At 51.2% G+C, this 17,243-nt stretch overlaps 1 protein-coding gene across 9 annotated transcripts in view; it reads right to left on the minus strand.

Annotated features, from left to right (window-relative positions):
- fras1 (Fraser extracellular matrix complex subunit 1) overlaps positions 1–16,201 on the minus strand; it is a 379,111-nt gene extending 362,910 nt beyond the window's left edge. For all 9 annotated transcript variants that reach the window (XM_028415283.1, XM_028415290.1, XM_028415287.1 and 6 more), the window contains exons 1-2: positions 15,679–16,201; positions 13,434–13,465 (exon numbers count right to left, since the gene is read on the minus strand). In XM_028415283.1, coding sequence (XP_028271084.1) covers positions 13,434–13,465; positions 15,679–15,766 — 120 coding nt within the window. In that variant the 5' untranslated portion in view covers positions 15,767–16,201. The remainder of the gene's footprint in view (positions 1–13,433; positions 13,466–15,678) is intronic.
- Between the last annotated feature and the right edge of the window lie 1,042 nt (positions 16,202–17,243).

The following is a 17,243-nucleotide window of genomic DNA, read 5'->3' on the forward strand; positions in this document are numbered from 1 at the left end:
GGTGGAAAAGTTTCGGCTCATAAAGGTTTCAGTACTTTTTATCCTTGCTAGTCCTTTACATGTGACCCTCTGTACCTCTGGCCTACTTTTACCTGTTATGTAATGAACGGTGAGATTTCTCACTCTGAGGGAGCCAGGTGACGTGCTACCTCCAGCCACAGCTCAGCGCCGCAGGAATTAAAATAAAGAACTTTCTTCTGCTCTTGTTAGTGCAGTGTTTGTGTGGGGCTGAGCCCTGGGGCAGCTCCGTGCTCATTAATGTCCCATCGACGTCAGGCGCTGCGGGGCAGGGAGGCTCCGGCTGCTCTTAAGGCTAATTTGCAAGAGAAGGAGCAGCCTGAGGGTCATGTCTGACTCATCAGAGCCCGGTCTGTACTTTAGGCTTAAAGAAAACTTCCTGCCCTGCGGTGCTTTGATTCCCATCGGAGCACAGCACTTTGAGCAGGTACAGTGTAATTAAAGAACACCTCCAGAGGATCAGTCATCACAGAAACAAATGTAACCGTGCACGTGGATCTTCAGGAGGATCAGTCGATCTCCGCCGAGCGTCAGAAGGAGACTTTAAAAGCTTTGAAATTAAAGACGACAGGAGTCGCAATCAAAGCGCCATACAATACGACTAGAGAGAAAGAAATCCCCGCACTTTGTCAGTTTTTTCTTTCAAACTTCTCAGTTTGGAGCAGAACCATGAATAATTCATCATCTGGCTGCATTTCCATATACCGCAGAGCTACAAAGCCTTCTTCAGCTCTCACATTTACATCTGAGGCAGTTGGCTGATAGACGCTCATGTTCAGGGCGACTTCCAGCGTGTGAGCAAAGAGAGCCTCAGCTCTGGATAAACATGTTTTTCTACAGCGGCCCATCTCTCTTAAAAAGCTGACAAATCAAGAGATTCTCACCGCATGCGTCAGTGCGGTATGTTGTCTTAATACAGACAGACACACACGAGGACTGTGGCTTTATGAGACAGAGCAGAGCAAAGGCCACAAACTGCAGGAGGAGGAACAGGTTCTGCTGCACGGAGGTTCCAGACACGGCAGCAGCAGGTACGGGGTCTTATATGAAAACTCATGCCAGGTATGCTGCAGACTTCACCGTCTATGCTAGCACCAACGTTGGAGTGAGGTGTGAGGCGTCCTGCCGTCAGTTTGGACAGATTATCACCCGGCCTGACCTCGGCTCCCCGGGAGAGGTTCCCACAGTGCAGAGAAGAACTGCTGAGGTGACATTCACAGCAGCTGCTACCTGCTAAAACCATCCAACATGGCCGCCTCCTGTGACGCAGCCATAAACCCACACACAAGCCAAACAGAAATATTCCGACCGCCTGTTTCCACACCTGAATGATGCAAACAAATCAAACCTCTTCCCTTCAACAGATCATCATAATAACAATGTGTCTCTCTACAATCGATGCAGATCGGACTCCCAGTGATTCTGTATGACAGGTTTAATATAACATCCTGCGTCAATACCTGATCAATAGCTTATTAAGCTGAATCAGACGCACTCAGAGAGTTCAGTGTTTGGTTGTTGGTCTGCTAGCAGCATGATGCTGGATCCTCTCAGCTCCCCTCTGGCCTTTAACCCCGCTGGACCCTCACTAATGGCCCCAGTTAACCATCGGTACGACCAAATACATGACTAGCCGCCACACTTTCCCCCCCTTTAAGAGGCTTTGGGCCACAGGTTGGTCATCCTAATCTGACAGTTAAGGCATTAGTGCTGTGTAACAGGACCCCACCCCCATGAAAAGAAAACAACAGCAGGCCTCCTCCTCTGCACTCTGTAAAACCCAAAGCTGCCCTGTTCTCACCTGTTCCATTCAACCGCTCCTTTGTCTGAGAAACTGTGTCAACGCCGCCTCCCCAGGGGTCACAGAGGGCGCCTTCCTGATGCAGGGAGGACATTTTAAAGCCCTGAGCGGGAGGGGGGGGCACAGCTCGAGCCTGTGAGGAAACGTGTGAGATAAGCAGATCCGGTGTATGATTTACATTGATGATATTTGCCTCTCACCTCTTTCTGCTTACTCTTCACTTACAGACTAATTCCAGATCAGAATATCTGTGTCCATTAACGCTCTGTGCAAGCAGCCAAGTGCTAATAAGGATGGAGCTCGTCTGGGAGGAGCTGTGCAGAGGCTGACAGGCAGACAGTAACACAACGAGCAATAAAACCGTCAGGAAGTTGATTTTTATTGTTTTTCTTACAAGGATGTAAAAGTGGAGCTGCAGCACTCAGGTGCCATGTGTCTGTATGAAGACCTCTTCCCTTTAGAATCATTACATCCCTCAGGAGAAATAAAGACTCCAGCGCCGGGTCGTATATCTGCACTCACGTCTCTGATTATATCTTCTAACAACGGAAACACTGCTGGACGGCTGAAAGCATTTTTAAATGATGCACCTCAACGACTCATCTGAGACTCATAAAGAGAAAAATAAAAAGTCTGAATGAGGCGATTTTCAGGGGTTTGATAAAAACGTAAGATTATGTAAGAACTGAACATCTGAATTCATCTGTGTGAACATTATGTTCACACAGATGAATTCAGATGTTCAGTTCTCACATAATCTTACATCACCTGAAACCCAGAGTGACTGCAGCTCTACCCGGAGACCATCTGACCAGGCCGTCACATGGGGCCTTACCTAATCAGTGCTTCGAAATGGATCGATTCATATTTTCAAGCATTCTGTTAGTCGTTCACCATCAAGGGCCGTTTGGACACACACACACAGCTGCACCGCCACAGAAATGACCCTCAAGAGAATCGGGCATCTTCATTAGCAGCTGAAGCTGCCCGTAAAGGCCTCCTCATACAGACTATTATCAGCAGGATCAATATCTCTCGGCATTGATCGCAGCTCTTCCAGTTCTTCTCTGTCCCGCCGCTCGTTCCCACAGAGGACACTGCTGCCGGCCTGTCTCTTTCACCCACACATGCCAGACAGATGAATGGCTCAGCACACTAATGACAGATCAGCAGAAGCCCAGCCCCCTTTCCAGGCTGTGCAGCTCACCTTGTTTTTACTGCCGCTCCCTCACAAATTACAGTGCAGGTGAGCGCTCGGCGTGCACGTCCAGATGTTGCTCGGCAGCATCAATGACAGCTGACATATCAGAGCTCCCACGGTAATGGTAGCACTGAGCGTAAAGTGGCTGTTTGCAGTGTGTGACCTGTGCGGTTTATGGAGCTTCTTCCAGGCTTTTTATGGGTTAATAAGCATCCGTTTGAGTGAGGGGGGTCCTGCAGCTCCTCACCCTTTAAACAGAGCAGCAGCCCTCTGTGCAGCTGTCTGCTCTGTAACTATGTTTTCTGTTCACACTTGAAGCCTGAACATTCTCATTATGTGCACTGTACTCAGCACGAACAGCTGCCAGACACCGGGCAGGGTCAGGGTCACGTATAACAGATGTCTGTGTACCATCAGCGCCATATAATGATGACAACACACAACATGCAAACATATGAAGTAGAAACTAAATCCGATGTGTAGCCGATCGTCCCTCCTTTTGGCTCATTGATCACCTTTTCGCCTTTTTAACAACACTGGACGAGCTTCCTGACCTTCAGTGACTCATGTGCACACTCATCACACCTTACTAATAAATATATATGTGTGTCCAGAGAACAGTTTCTCGGATCTTCCTGTGTCAAAGCCGATCCTGAGAGGAGGAGCCTGATCCTCCTGCAGGAGTCCTGACAGGCACTGCCAGAGTTTTAGAGCCCCTGACACTCATCTGAGGAAAAGATGACACGAAAGCAGGAGAAAAAAAAAGAAATAGATTTTGTGGCGTGACAAAGCGGCGGTTGATGAGGATGATTTGTACCAGAGGGCTCGGCTCATTTCCATCCATCCATCTTTTTCCGTGCAGCGTCTGAACTCACAGAGAAGCTCGGCGGTCTTTGGCCGTCTGCCAACACAGACCTGAGCCAGAAGACACAAAGAACAAGGACATTCCTCACCACAAAGAGCCAGTCGTCAGGCTGCTGTGGGAGGAGGAGGAGGAGGAGGAGGGGGGAAAGGACGATGAAGAGTGACCAGCCCATTCTCTTTCAACAAACTATCAAATTATGGCCGAGAAATAACTGAAGTAGGAGGAGGGGCTGCTGGTGATGGTATGACATCAGCCTGCATGTGTCTACATGTCAGCAGGCCGCAGCACACGCTATTCAGGGTGAAGAATAATCGCTCACTCTGACTAATGTCAATGTTGGTGACTCCGCCAACAGGAAAACAACCATGGCGTGCATGTGAGAGCTGCCAGGAGGAAGCCACTGCTGTCCGTCTGCAGGGGGTTAAAGATCAGGGGGTCCAACCCCAGAGACAGAGGACACCAGAACAGAATCATTGGGTTTAAAGAAGAAGCCTGATGATGTATGTCCTGTATATGAACCGGTCCCTGCTGTTAAACACGGCGGTGGTGGTATCATGGTTTGGGCCGGTTAAAGAGGAACTGAACAAGAGGCTAAATTCTGTCATCACATGTATAATCCGGTGATATGGGTGAGAAGGCTTGGGCACAGAATGTATTAATAAAAGTCATGATGCATACATGGAAGGTCCAGCAGGTGGAGAAGAGCTAGAGAAAGGAACGAGCAGGAGGAGGAGGAGGATGATGGGAATTCTTCGACATCACTGCAGCAGTGTTTATCGTCTGGATTAATCACAGCTCGGCCTCTGGGGGGTAAGGAGGAGGCTGTGAGACTGTGTTTACCTTTGCAAAGCCGCCGCCTGCGGAGGATGGAGGGTCTGCGGAGGCTCCGCGGCGGGAGGCGCAGCGGGCGCTGTGCTATTTCCAGCGGACATGATGAAGGATGCCTGTGTCCCTGCGTGGGCGGCGCGGGGCGCAGGGTAGCAGCAACTGCCTGCTATTATTGTCCCTCCAGGCTTATTGGTGGCATTTTAACCCCATGGAGACAAAAATAGTGCCTCCTCCTATTTTATGCATCCAACTTTCACAGCAGCTCTTCATGCATAATGCACCATGTAATCTGTCGACAGAGAGGACGGACTCCGCGGGAAGTAAAACTGCTGCCACACGACGTCTTCATGGTCTTACAGAGACAGACCCATCCACAGGGTGAGAGGTTTAACCATTGCCCTGCCATGACCTGCAGACATGTGAAGCCATCCGTCACTGTTTTAGAGGCTGAACGTTCAGATGGTCATTCAGGCGTACTGCAGCCTTCTGTGGCCTGAGGTTTATATAACAACATCCACCCTGTTACTTTGGCTTCATCACACACATTTCTGCATGATGCAGCAACAAAGTGGATTCCAGACCGAGCCCTAGAAACCTGTGAAGTCCTCCAGGGAATGTATTTATGGATTTACACAAACAGTGACGCTCAGGCTGCTGGTTCTCTATTTAAAACAAAAACAAACAGAGTTACTTAAAAAAGAAAACGTCAAATTTAGGCATCATGTGATCATAATACATGATCATAATACATAAATACATAAATATCAACAACCATGATGCCTGATGCATCGTCCTCAGCTGAGAGAATTCAGAAGGACGGCCCGCCCACCGAACCTCCTGGCCCATAGGGGGCACTCTCTGCAGACAAAGAGCCCAAACATGGAAACTTTCATGCAGTTAAAATTATTCAGCTCATTTTCAAGAAACAACCCATTTTACAGCATCCTCTGTTTTGATTGGATACATATATCTGACCAATCAGCAGCCTTTAGCAGGATGCTAGCACGCTATTGTATCCAGTTTCTGGTTCTCTGACATGAGCAGGAAGTGGACAGACTCACAGCAGGTGTAGCTTGGTAGCTCCTACATGAAACGTATGTTTTTCAAACAGCATCACAACCCGAGCTCCAAGCTGGGAGTTTATGAATGACTGGGTTCTCTGATCCTTCCCTATAAGGCTCAGACCTCTCCTGTGGGCCTCTGTGGAATGACGAATATTTCTTCCCGGGAGAGTCAGAGGACCAGGTCACCACACTGCAATCCCCTGACTTAAGTCGGAAACCTACTTCCTGATCCCTCCTCCTCCTCCTCTCTCTCCTCCAGTGTGGACTTTGTTTGCATGGCACTAAACGACAGACGCCCCGCTGAGCAGCAGCATTATTGAGGCAGAAACCTCAATAAATCCCCGGCAGCCCACAGGAGACAGAGCTGTCAAACACCCAGCGGGTGTCATCGAGCCGGACAGCTGGCTGAGCCCATGGTGTCACCGTGGCAACAAGGAGGAAGAAATGGGATAAAGAAGTGTAAATGTTGTTATATAAAGATTTAAGTTGAGAGCAGTGTTTAAACAATGTGTTGAGACGCCACCGAGCTCTCCTCATATGCACACACACACACAGCCAGCTCCACAAACAGACCTCTTCAAGCTTTGCTTCCTCTCTGAGGAATTTAAAAAATGTCCTTTTCTTGTCACACACTCTTTACAGCCTGCAACAGCGACCTAAGACAAAAGAGCCTCATCACTGAGACGACCGGACGACTGCTAAAATCAACGTTTGACGTCCTCGTCCAGTCACACCAGGACCGAACAATCACACTGAAACCAGGACCGAGCAGCTGGGTAAACGAGCAGATTCTCACTAATCAGCAGAAGAAAGAAGCTGCCTGAACTCTGAAGTCCCCCCTGAGGGCAGAGGGACTGCAGGCCTCACATTATCTCCAGGTCTGCTCCTTTCACAGGGAGCCTTCAGTCTTCACCTCAGGCCGGCCCCTGACACAACCAGTCCAGGCACGCTCCCTCTGACTAAAGAGCAAAAATCATTCGGGGCAGCGAGTACGTGGTCAGTGTTACAGGCCTCAAGGTTAGTGGATTACAGAACATCAGAGGTGCTCAGAGAGCTGCTTTAAAAAGAGGCTTCACCAACATTTGAATCAAAAACAACAGCAGTGCGTCACGTCCTGTGAACCATCATAACAACAGAGGCTACAAGCGGCTGGACAGCATCATGAAATCAATGTGAACATGTCAGTGATTGTGCAGGACAGACATGAACATGCACTGTAGACCCACAGGAGAAGGCCTGGAGGAATGAACACAGAGCTCCAGGAAGTCCACGTCAGTGCTCCACAGACAGCAGCCACCCCGCGGGGTCGCACGGGCTTTGTTCTGTGTTCAGGTAAGGAGGGGAAATGAAGTCATCGCCAGGTTACCCCGAGGCAAACATCCACCTCCACCTGTCATCATCAGCTTTGTCTGAGGAGCCGTGACTCCACCGGGCTCTGTTTAGTAAAGGTTAACAGTGCAGGGTGATGAGACTCAAAGAAGATCTCAAAACCAGCTCTGACAGACTGGAGCACCATCAGAGCACTCGGCTCTGAACCGTCCAGGATGTTACTGTCATGGACTCACAGAGTTATGCCAATCAAACAGAGACAAACATCAGATTATTGATCAGAAAGGAAGGGAGCTTCACAGTTTATATTACGGTATACAGGCCCTGAACCTGACGTCCACATGGAGCGCTCTCTGAGCCTCTCTGCCTGCAGTCGGTTTACCTCACCTGCCTCATCAGTTATCAGACAGACAGCAGGAAAATGTGGTTTCCCAGTCATTGACTGCCTGGTGGGAAAATCAGCTTAAGTGAGAGGAGGAGGAGGAGGAGGAAGAGGAGGAAGAGGAGGAGGAGGAGGGAAGGATATTCTTGCAAAGATAAGTCTGAACATCCACACATCAGATCCAGGCGGCGTGTCTCACAACAAAAAACAAGAGATTCATGAATATTTCAAAGACATAAGAACCAGCCTCCTCAGTCCTCCTTTAAATTCGATCAGTCTGTTCTAACAGACAAAAGAATTCATTTTTCAAGCGGCCGTCCCTGAAGATGTTCTCGCTGACTGAGGACGGGAGGATACTGCAGAAGAAGAAGCGGCCCGTGGTGAGCGCTTCCAGGATCAGCATGTGTGAACACGGCCGAGTGAGGAGCCACCGGGGACAGAAGCTTGGCTCACGTTAACTCTTCCCTGTCTAAACACTTGTAGCTCCAAGAGCCTGCAGGCACAGACAGACAGAGGAGCAGAGCGGGGAGGACGAAGCCGCTCAGGGCGCCGCGCGCTGCTGCTCACAGATAAGAGGCGCCCCGGCCTCAGCGGCGAGCTGGCGATTAACCGCCCTGAATGAAGGGCGAGACAAAGGGCCCGCGACCTCCCAGACCTTCAGCGATGACACCGTCAGAGCCGCCGCCGATGGCCTGACGGGTCAGGGAGGTCATGGGAGGGGGAGGGGAGGGGGGACAGGCTTGTTTGTTTGCCCATTAGCCCGTTAGCCCAGCAGCTGGGTGTTTGCCAAAGGTTGTACCACTTCACTCGGCTCCTCCACCGCCCTGCACGTCTGCAGGGGGAAGAAAAGGCTTAGTTCCAGTCCAGGGAGCATGGCGAGCTCTCATTTAGCCCGGGCAGCACTGCTGAGGCGTGGGAGAGTGTCAAGAGGAGGGCCTCCAAGCAGGGGGCCCCAGGGCCCTCTGTGAGGCCCTCTGTGAGGAAAACACTCCCATCACATGAAACTAAACTTTCATTAAAACTAAAGTAAACTGTGTTTCTTCCTGTAGCACGGTGGAGCAGCAGTGCATCACAGGGCTGGTAGTGGATGTAGGTCACAAAGCAGACCTCCTGCTCAACCTTCTCACATGTAGCAACACGCCTGCATAACAAAGAAACCTTCAACCCTGTCCTCCTGTAGATAACACACATCCCCCCCATCACTTCACCTGTGCACAATGCTCCATGTGGGTCAGGGTCGCTGCTTTCTGAGCGTTGATAGTGGTGTTTTGACGGTTTTTGTTTGCCAACATTAAAACAGAGTAGGGCTGCAACTAATGACTATTTCAACAGTCGACTAGCCATCGACTACCTTAACGATTGATTGACTAATAGTCGACTACTTTCCACCGCCAATTTGTCGTCGATTTATCCACCTCTGTGAGTGTGTGTCCGCTCATTACCGCTGCTTCGGCACACTTCCTGTGGAGTCTGGAACAACCTTTCCTCTTGCACCCAAAGCACCAAGCATCCCGCTACACCACGAGCCACAGAACCATTCCCCACAGCCTCTCTCTTGCATGCCATGTGATGACGTCCTGTCGACTAAAACAGATGCATTCACACACAGGTCAGCAGGATGTTTGCAGAGCCTGCGGCAGTGGAACCTCACAGAACGAGTCTCACATCGTCTTGAACATGACCTCAGTGATGGACATTGATAATAACACTGTTCATATTTATCACTGTCTGAAGCACAACAAACAGGAAGCTGCTGCTGCTCGGCTCCAAAGTGCTGCGGCCTTCAACATGCAGGCAGGAGTTCAGCTCAGAAAGCTTCTTGAAAGCAGCAGGCAGAGCAGGCACTTCACAGCCTCGGGCCACTTAATAATTCAGAAGTGCTACAGTCACCAACGGCAAGTCCTCGAATGATCTGTTCCTGGGTCCCGAGCTGCTGAGGAGCTGCTGAGGAGCTGCTGAGGAGCTGCTGAGGAGCTGCTGAGGAGGCCCGGTCCTCCTGACATCAGTGCAGCCGCCTCATTATGTGGGGCCTCCGCCTCCTTTTGATGTGGGAGCAGCAACACAAAGAGCCTCCGACCGACTCACAAGCTGATCAGAAATCAATGCTCACTCTGATGATTGACGCTGATCCAACCTGCCCTGATGTCCATTTGTTATTCATTAAAGCTGAGAGGAGCTCCCACCGCCTCCACCTGCCTCCACCTGTCCCTCAGGCTGAAAAAGAAAGCGCTGACTCAGACCTGCTGTCTCATGTGACTCAGGTGAAGCCGGGTCCCTGCTGTCAGCTCTTCCTCAGTCATCCTCCCTCCTGACTTTGCTTTACTGTCATCCTTCAGATCCTCCTCCTCCTCAGCCTTGAAGTGAGCTGCTGCAGAGACACTCTCATCCCTGTAGGGGCTGCATGAGGTCTGATTTTGCAGTTCCGCTGATCACATGGGTGGTTTAGGACCCCGCGGGGGGTGGGCCTGGTCAGAGGAATTATCACTACAGCTTGTGAATTAATCCACCACAGGGCAGTTTCCACTAATACACACATTCAGTCTACCAGCAGTCAGATCCTATTAGTGCTTCTAACATCATACTGCAGCCCTGAAGCCCGGCGGGGACGGCGGCCATGGATAGGAATACCCGGCCGATATCAGCCCTCCAGAGAAAGGCCTTCTTAAAGCCACTCGCTGTGTTTGTCTCCACTGAACGCTGGTTTTAACTTGACACAAGTTGTTAAAGTCATCAGAGTGGAGATGTGAAGCATGTCGGGCAGCGGAGGGGTCGTCTGACTGGAGATGATCCTGATCACCTGCTCACACTGCAGCCGCTTCACTGTGTGCAGTAAACTCTGACCGGTCTGAGCTTACTCAGACACTGAGCAGCTGTTCAGCACCAGTGCTCAGGTATGTTCATGTTAACCACAGCATCAGAGCTCAAGTTAACAGTTAACCTGCTGCAGGAGGACACGCTGCACAGGCCTGGAGCCAGGCCTGGAGGTATGAAGCCACATGTGCACACAGACATCTTTAACAGGGAACTAACGGATACAACGCAAAGACACAGAGCAGCTGACTGGACGCTGCTCTGACAAACACAAACGTGATGTTTCAGGACTCCTTGTGACTCTGCAGGCTGTGACATCACAGCTTCAGTAACCAGCACACAGCCCCACACAGCCTCTCTGTGATGCTGCCGTGTTTTAAGGCCGGCTTGGAGTATCTGGGCTTGTAGCTGTTCGATCAGAGCATGTCTTCATGTAGCTGGAACCGATCCAGCAGGACCGTGTGAGGCGGGAGTGGAAGCTTGTTCAGTGGAAACGCTCCAGCTCTGATTCGTGCAGAAATACGTCGCTCAGATATGAGTGAGGAGGAGCTGCTCCCACTCTCTGAGGCGTCACTGAACATCCGGGGGGGTCTGTGTGAGCTACAGTCCACCACACACACCTCCACCCTTTGTTAAACCTCAGTGTTACTGTCCGGGGCCTCCGTCCTCTCCGTGCTATTCTGGACGCGCCCTACATTCTGATTCCTTCAAGTACGGCGCCTTGCAATGCCAGGAATGCTTCCAGCCTGGAGGGGCAGCTGATATATTTGGACGTGGTGCTGCATGTTGCCGAGCGCCGCTGCCCTGCGCCGCGTCAGGCCCGGTGGCTGCACCGCGGCCACACATCAGCCACAGTCCCCCAGCCCAGCCCGGCTCAGCCCGGCTCTCTGCTGCAGTTAGTGCTGCTGTTAGTGTTATAACAGCTGAACGATTTAACAAACCATGAGACGAACATAAAGATCACATGACTGGATTAGTTTGGGTTTAATAAAAGTCACAAAGCTGCTCACACTCCTTCACCTGCTTCCATCAGCACAGAGCTGTCGTCTCCCATCATAGGGTTCACGTTTTCATTTTAGGACAAAGCATCATGACACATCATGCACTCGTATGTCTTCATGTCTGACAGGCACTCATCAAACTGTTGGCTCCTGCTCCTGTTTGGATCAAAACAGTAATCAGTACTCAACTGTTTCTGTCCTCAGTGCCAAACACCACCTGCAGCTGGTCAGGAGACACCACGCCGAGGTCTGATCACAGCACACCGTCTGTCCGAAGAACAACCTGCTCCTTTAAACTGCAGGCGATCAATAAGAAAGGTCATGTTTATGAAGGCGCTGTAGGATCAGTTTGACCCTCCACTCATTAGGTCAGGTCCCCCAAAGACCCCCAAGTGACTTCAGCATCAGATGTCCAGACTAAAAACTCACATATGTCTGCTGGAAAAGATCCAAACTCAAACCTAGAGCATATTGTCTGCATCGCCTCAACCATCTGTGTCCATGTCTCCCTGTTCTTAAAGAGGCATGTTTAACCCATGCTGAGGTCTGTTCTCCCCATCGCTTCCTAATATAGACTGATCTATCAGTGAGAGGACCTTACACTGAAATCCACACACACTATATGAGCTCATTTCAGTACACGAAGTGAAGAGTGAAGAAAGCAACATCACACTTAGTGAGCCGACCTGCCCTCAGGTTTCCTGCCATTATTTATGGGCAGGAATGTGTTAAACCTTCAGCAGGGTCGGGAGGAAGAAGAGAAGACGAGAGAGCGAGCCGGTCATGTGACAGATCCGCTCTGAAGTGAAGTCTGCACTTTCATCTGTGTGTTGTTCCACATTTGTTCCTCTCAGCCCTCCATCCAGGTGTTGGAGGGGGAGGGGGAAGGGGGGAGGAGGGGGGGGGAGGGGGAGGGAGGAGGAGGGAGGGGGTCCTTCACTTTGAACTCCAGCAGGATTTTTCTCCCCTCAGACTGTGCTCCAACATGCTGAGACGTCTCACCTGTCCTCTGCTTTTTCCCACAAACCACCCGCTCCTCCCCCTCCTCCCCCTCCTCCCCCTCGTCATTCCTCCTGAACCACCACAGTCTTTACATCCTCACAGACAGTGGTGGTTCAGGAGGGGGGGGTACCACAGGAAGTGCTCTGCTGCTCTTACAGGGTGGGACAGGGTAGCTGTGCTGCTGCTGTGCTGTAATTATGCTGAAACCACAGCGGATCATCATCATCAGCCTGGAAGCTCCGGGCTCAGACCCACGGTGAGGGCTGTTTAGGAGCGATTACCAGTTGTTGTGAGACACAAGTGGTGCCTGCTAAAGAACACGGCAGCTGACTGGCTCCTTCTTCCTGGATGTTTCAGAGTTAATCACCTCTTTATGTGAGAATGGAAACTCTTTCCTGCACGTGTGTGTGGATGTATGTATCTCTAACCTGCAGGGCTTTAATGATGCGTTACGATATTTGAGTTCATTTTTCACTGGTCCCCGTCTTTTTTTAATGTGAAAACACTCCAGCTGCAGCCCTGTGTGTGAGCCGGACCTCATCACCCTCATCCTCCCACAGACTGAACCCAGGAGCCCGGGGCTGAGAGGTTCAGCTCTCACATGGAGCAGGACGGTAAGCTCACAGAAGAACAAGGCCACCTCTCATCTGTCCGCGCCTGAAGCCAAACAGGACGACTTTAAAACATTCAAGCCCGTCTGAAGCCAGGATATTCTGAAACAAAGGCACGGCCCTGGATGCTCCGCAGTCCCCAGCAGAGCGGCTGGAACAGAGCTCATCACTGACTCCTCTCTAACTCTGAAAGAGCCTGACCTTCAGCCGGCAGAGTGGCGGGAGGCGGCCGGGCCGGGCCCGCCGCTCTGCCGCGTCCTGCTCCCTCATCACCATCATCATCCAAGTCAGAATCCAGCATGCATTATAGATGAGACACATCTCAGCTACACCTCAGACAACAGAGGATGTGCAGCAATCTCAGCTGAGAAAACACACCTTCACCACCTGACACACACACTGAGCAGCTTCCACGCCACTCATGCTAACCTGGTAATGCTCCCTCTGAATAAAACATGAGCTAAGACCCATTAGGCTTTACACAGGAACCAAGCAGGACAAGACAGGTAGAAGCACCTACCGCATACAGCGATCCCTCGTAGGTACAGGCTCCTAAAGGAGATAAAGAAACACAGAGTTAGCTTCACAGGGTCCAGTCCTGATCCAGCTCCTGGGACTGATGTATCAAGTTTTCTCAGGGATTACGACGATGTGGCCGGATGATCAGGTCAAACAGCAGACGCAGGAATCAATCAAAGTGTGAGAGCTGAGTTTCTGACTGTAAGCCCTGAGTGCCATGTGTGATCAATACATGCAGAGCAAACAGTGGAAACATCACAGGCATCAAGTTCATCAAGTGACCGATCATTCTGAGCGTACAGCTAATGGCATTTTAAAACTATATGGTGCATAAATCTGCTCGACACCGCACCTCAAACTTTAGTTTATTTAACATCAGAGGTTCCTCATACAACAAACAACCTGGCAGCTTACACCTGAGCTCCCTCACCTGCAGACAGAGGAGCCCAGAGGTCCTGCAGTGAAACGCCCCAGCAGCCATTCACAGAGGTCCATTGGTCAGATGCACAGCAGGGTGCTTGGACCATGATAGTCTGAGGTAGCCTGTACCTGAACACACCAGCATCAGCCACATCATTCCCAGCAAAGACTCAGAGACGGTCCTGACCGTGATGCTAACACCAGGCAGCTGCATGTAGCTAAAAGAAGCTAGCTGCTAACAGTCCATTGCTGCTTACCTGTCAGGGGGAATGGCTAACTGTGCTAGCTTAACTCCAAATAGACGTGATAAAAATAAAAACTTCACACAAACACAGGAACAGAAGTCACAAGACGTCTGAACAAAGAACCAACCACAGCTGCTGTCACTGCTGCTAACCTGTTAGAACCAAGATGCTGTGACGAGCTGCTAGCTTCAGCTAATCAGCTTCAGTGGGCTCTGCTGGTTTGACCTTTGACAGGACAGCAGCAGCATCTCCAGGCTGACAGAGCAGCCACACACTGCTGCTCAGCACGGCTAACGACATGCTGCACATGTGCAGAGACGACACACCGGCCCACTGCTACAGCCAACACCACCTTCACCTGAGCTACCTGCACACTTCCTGCCTGGTAGCCAATCAGAATCCAGCACAGACTGAGCTTTGGTTTGTCTTTGTTAATGGATCAGAACAGAGACGCCGCCTCATCACGGAGTGTTTAATCAGAAGTCCTCCGCACTGACACACAAACAAAGCCCTGAGCCTTAAACAGTTATCGACCTTCTCAGTCAGATGGAGTCTTTGGGACGACGTGTCTCTAGATGTTCATATTTGAATCATATCTAAGCAGCTTCCTGGCACAGCCTCCAACCTGTGATGTTAGAATAATGTGTTTTCCTCTGCCCTTCATCCCCTCGTGCTTTGGCTGCATCAGAGTTGGAAGGAAGTTTGAATGGATTACCTGGGATTATAAATGTCTCTCACATTTGGCTTTTTAAGCTTTTTTCATAAGAACAACGTCTCATCAAACATCACAGAGGAGGAGGACGAGGAGGAGGAGGAGGAGAAAGAAGAGGAAGAGGAGGAGGAAGAGGAAGAGGAGGAAGAAGAGGAGGATGGGAAGGAGGAGGACGAGGAGGAAGAGGAGGACGGGGAGGAGGAGGCCTGCACATCTTCTGCCACCATGTTTTTCTCTGATACTACTGCAGCTTCTCAGACAAGAGTTCCCTCACCAGCTGTCCCAGGTGAAGACATAACCCTGCTCTAAATTTAAGCTGAGACATACAGAACAAACTGTGCAAGCATCACATCCACAGTCAGAGGGTCTATAGTGCTGGATTAGGTGGCTGTAATCTGGTCAATCTGCACACTATCTGACAAAGTTCAGTCTCGTGTTGCTCCGACTCTCAGTGCTCCTGCTTCATCACTGCAGGAGGCTGGAGGTGCTGCAGGCCCACATGAAGCCCACTCAGTGGGACACAGTTTCATCTTTAAGCGCAGCTCTGATCAGAGTGAGCTGCAGCAGATGCTGCTGACAGGCTGCTCATATTTAGATATGAATATTTAAACAGCATCTGTTGGATGTGGCTCCATGGGTGGAGCAGATTATAATCTGTCTCACCTGGCAGATTATCAGCCTGATGACAGCATGAATCAGACTGTCTGATGCCCCCCCACCTGCATGTGCTCACAGACTTCATCACAACCCCCTCTGAGAGTAAAGCACAACTTTCTCTGAGCAGCCTGTGATCTGCAGCGCGCGGTGGTCCCTGCGACCCCTGACCCACATTAGACCCGGTGTGCTGAGAAGAGACCAGAAATACCCACCGTGTATGCCCCGGGGCCCGGAGAGGACCGCAGCCAGGGCGCCGACTAAAATCCACCATCCACTCATGGTCGCAGCCGGAACGGGCATAAAATCCAGAGCCAGGCAGGACGGGGGCGCGCACGGTGTGAGTCTATGTGGAGTCAAAGCAGTTCTCTCTGAGCATTATCCCGAAAACAGGCAGAGCGGATCCGGCGGTCCGTGGCGGGGGAGCGGGGACACGCAGCGCCCCGGGTCCGACTCCTGAGCGCTGCGCTCCGGGCTGGAATGCGGCGCAGCCCCGGAACCCCGAGGAGAAGCGTCCGCCTCCGCGTCCTCACCGCGCCGCGGGTCACACACAAACTCTGCCGGAGCACAAACGAAAGGTCTGCGGGCGGGTCCGTCTCTTCCCAGCGGCGGCAGGAGCAGCAGCGGCGGCCGGGACGCGTTCAGACGCAGACACGCATGACAGCTGGAGGCGGCGGGACAGTGCGCTCTGCAGCGCGGCGTGTGGAGCCACTTCTGGCGGCGGAGCGCTCTTCTTGTCCTCACTGCGCCCTCCTCCTCCCCACTGCCTCCTCCTCCTCTTCTTCGTGTCCGTCCTCCCCTCCTCTCTCCAGGAGTGCGTCCCTCCTCTCTCCCCCCTCCACCTCTCAGATATCATAATCTCAGATGACGGGGACTCTGCTCCTTCGGGATTAAACACAGAATTAGTTTTTGGCGCGATCATCTGAGGGATTCATCAGTTTAATCCCATTTACAGCTGAAAATCTGAGTTTTACAAAAATGAAAAAACTCTAATCTGACAGCAGAACTCACTCGAACAGTCAGAGCACCTTGTGTGAGTGTCTGCGCTCTGCAGCCTGATAATCCAGCAGGAAGTACACCTTCATGTTCTGATCCTGTGATCTACAGCTGTTCATATCTGTGCATTGATTTAAAGCACCACGGATCGCTCTGTCTCCCCCTCCTGGCAGTGACAGTAATTACACAGCTAACAGCTGGAAGCAGCTAAGAGCTGATCTCAGCATGGTGACAGACTGTTTCTGTTCTTCATGTGATGCAGGGTTCCAGTGTCCACTCGTCTTTGTGACATCATCTAACTGATGTCTGAGTGTTGTTGGTCGGCTGTTTAATCAGAGGGAGTCCTGCACAGAGTCCAGCACAGTCCTGCATCACGTGGCAGAAACCTGATCTGTGCTCGGCCCTTTTGTCCTGAGCCAAGAGCTGGGATCAGTCAGTCTGCCTTTGAACCGGCTGCCTCCTCCCTTCCTTTCTTTCTTCCTCTCCTGTTTTACTCTGAGGACTCTGTTCACACCTGTGTGATGAAGCGATGAATGAAGCGCTTCCTGCTCTGCGTGCAGCTGTTCTGTCATCACTGTGACTGGAGGCCGTGCTGACTGATGTGTTACTGTGAGATGTGATGGGAGGGAGGGTGTTAGATAAGGTGCAAACATGGAGGACCAACCTGCTGTGAACACAGTGCTGCAGAAGAAGAAGCAGCTTTCAGTACAGTTAGCTCAACCTCACGATAGTTTAACCTTTGTTCCTTCAGGGTCAGAGGTCAGACGTGTCAGGTACCACTCTA

The sequence above is a fragment of the Parambassis ranga genome, chromosome 9 (assembly GCF_900634625.1).
Source record: "Parambassis ranga chromosome 9, fParRan2.1, whole genome shotgun sequence".
NCBI lineage: Eukaryota > Metazoa > Chordata > Actinopteri > Ambassidae > Parambassis > Parambassis ranga.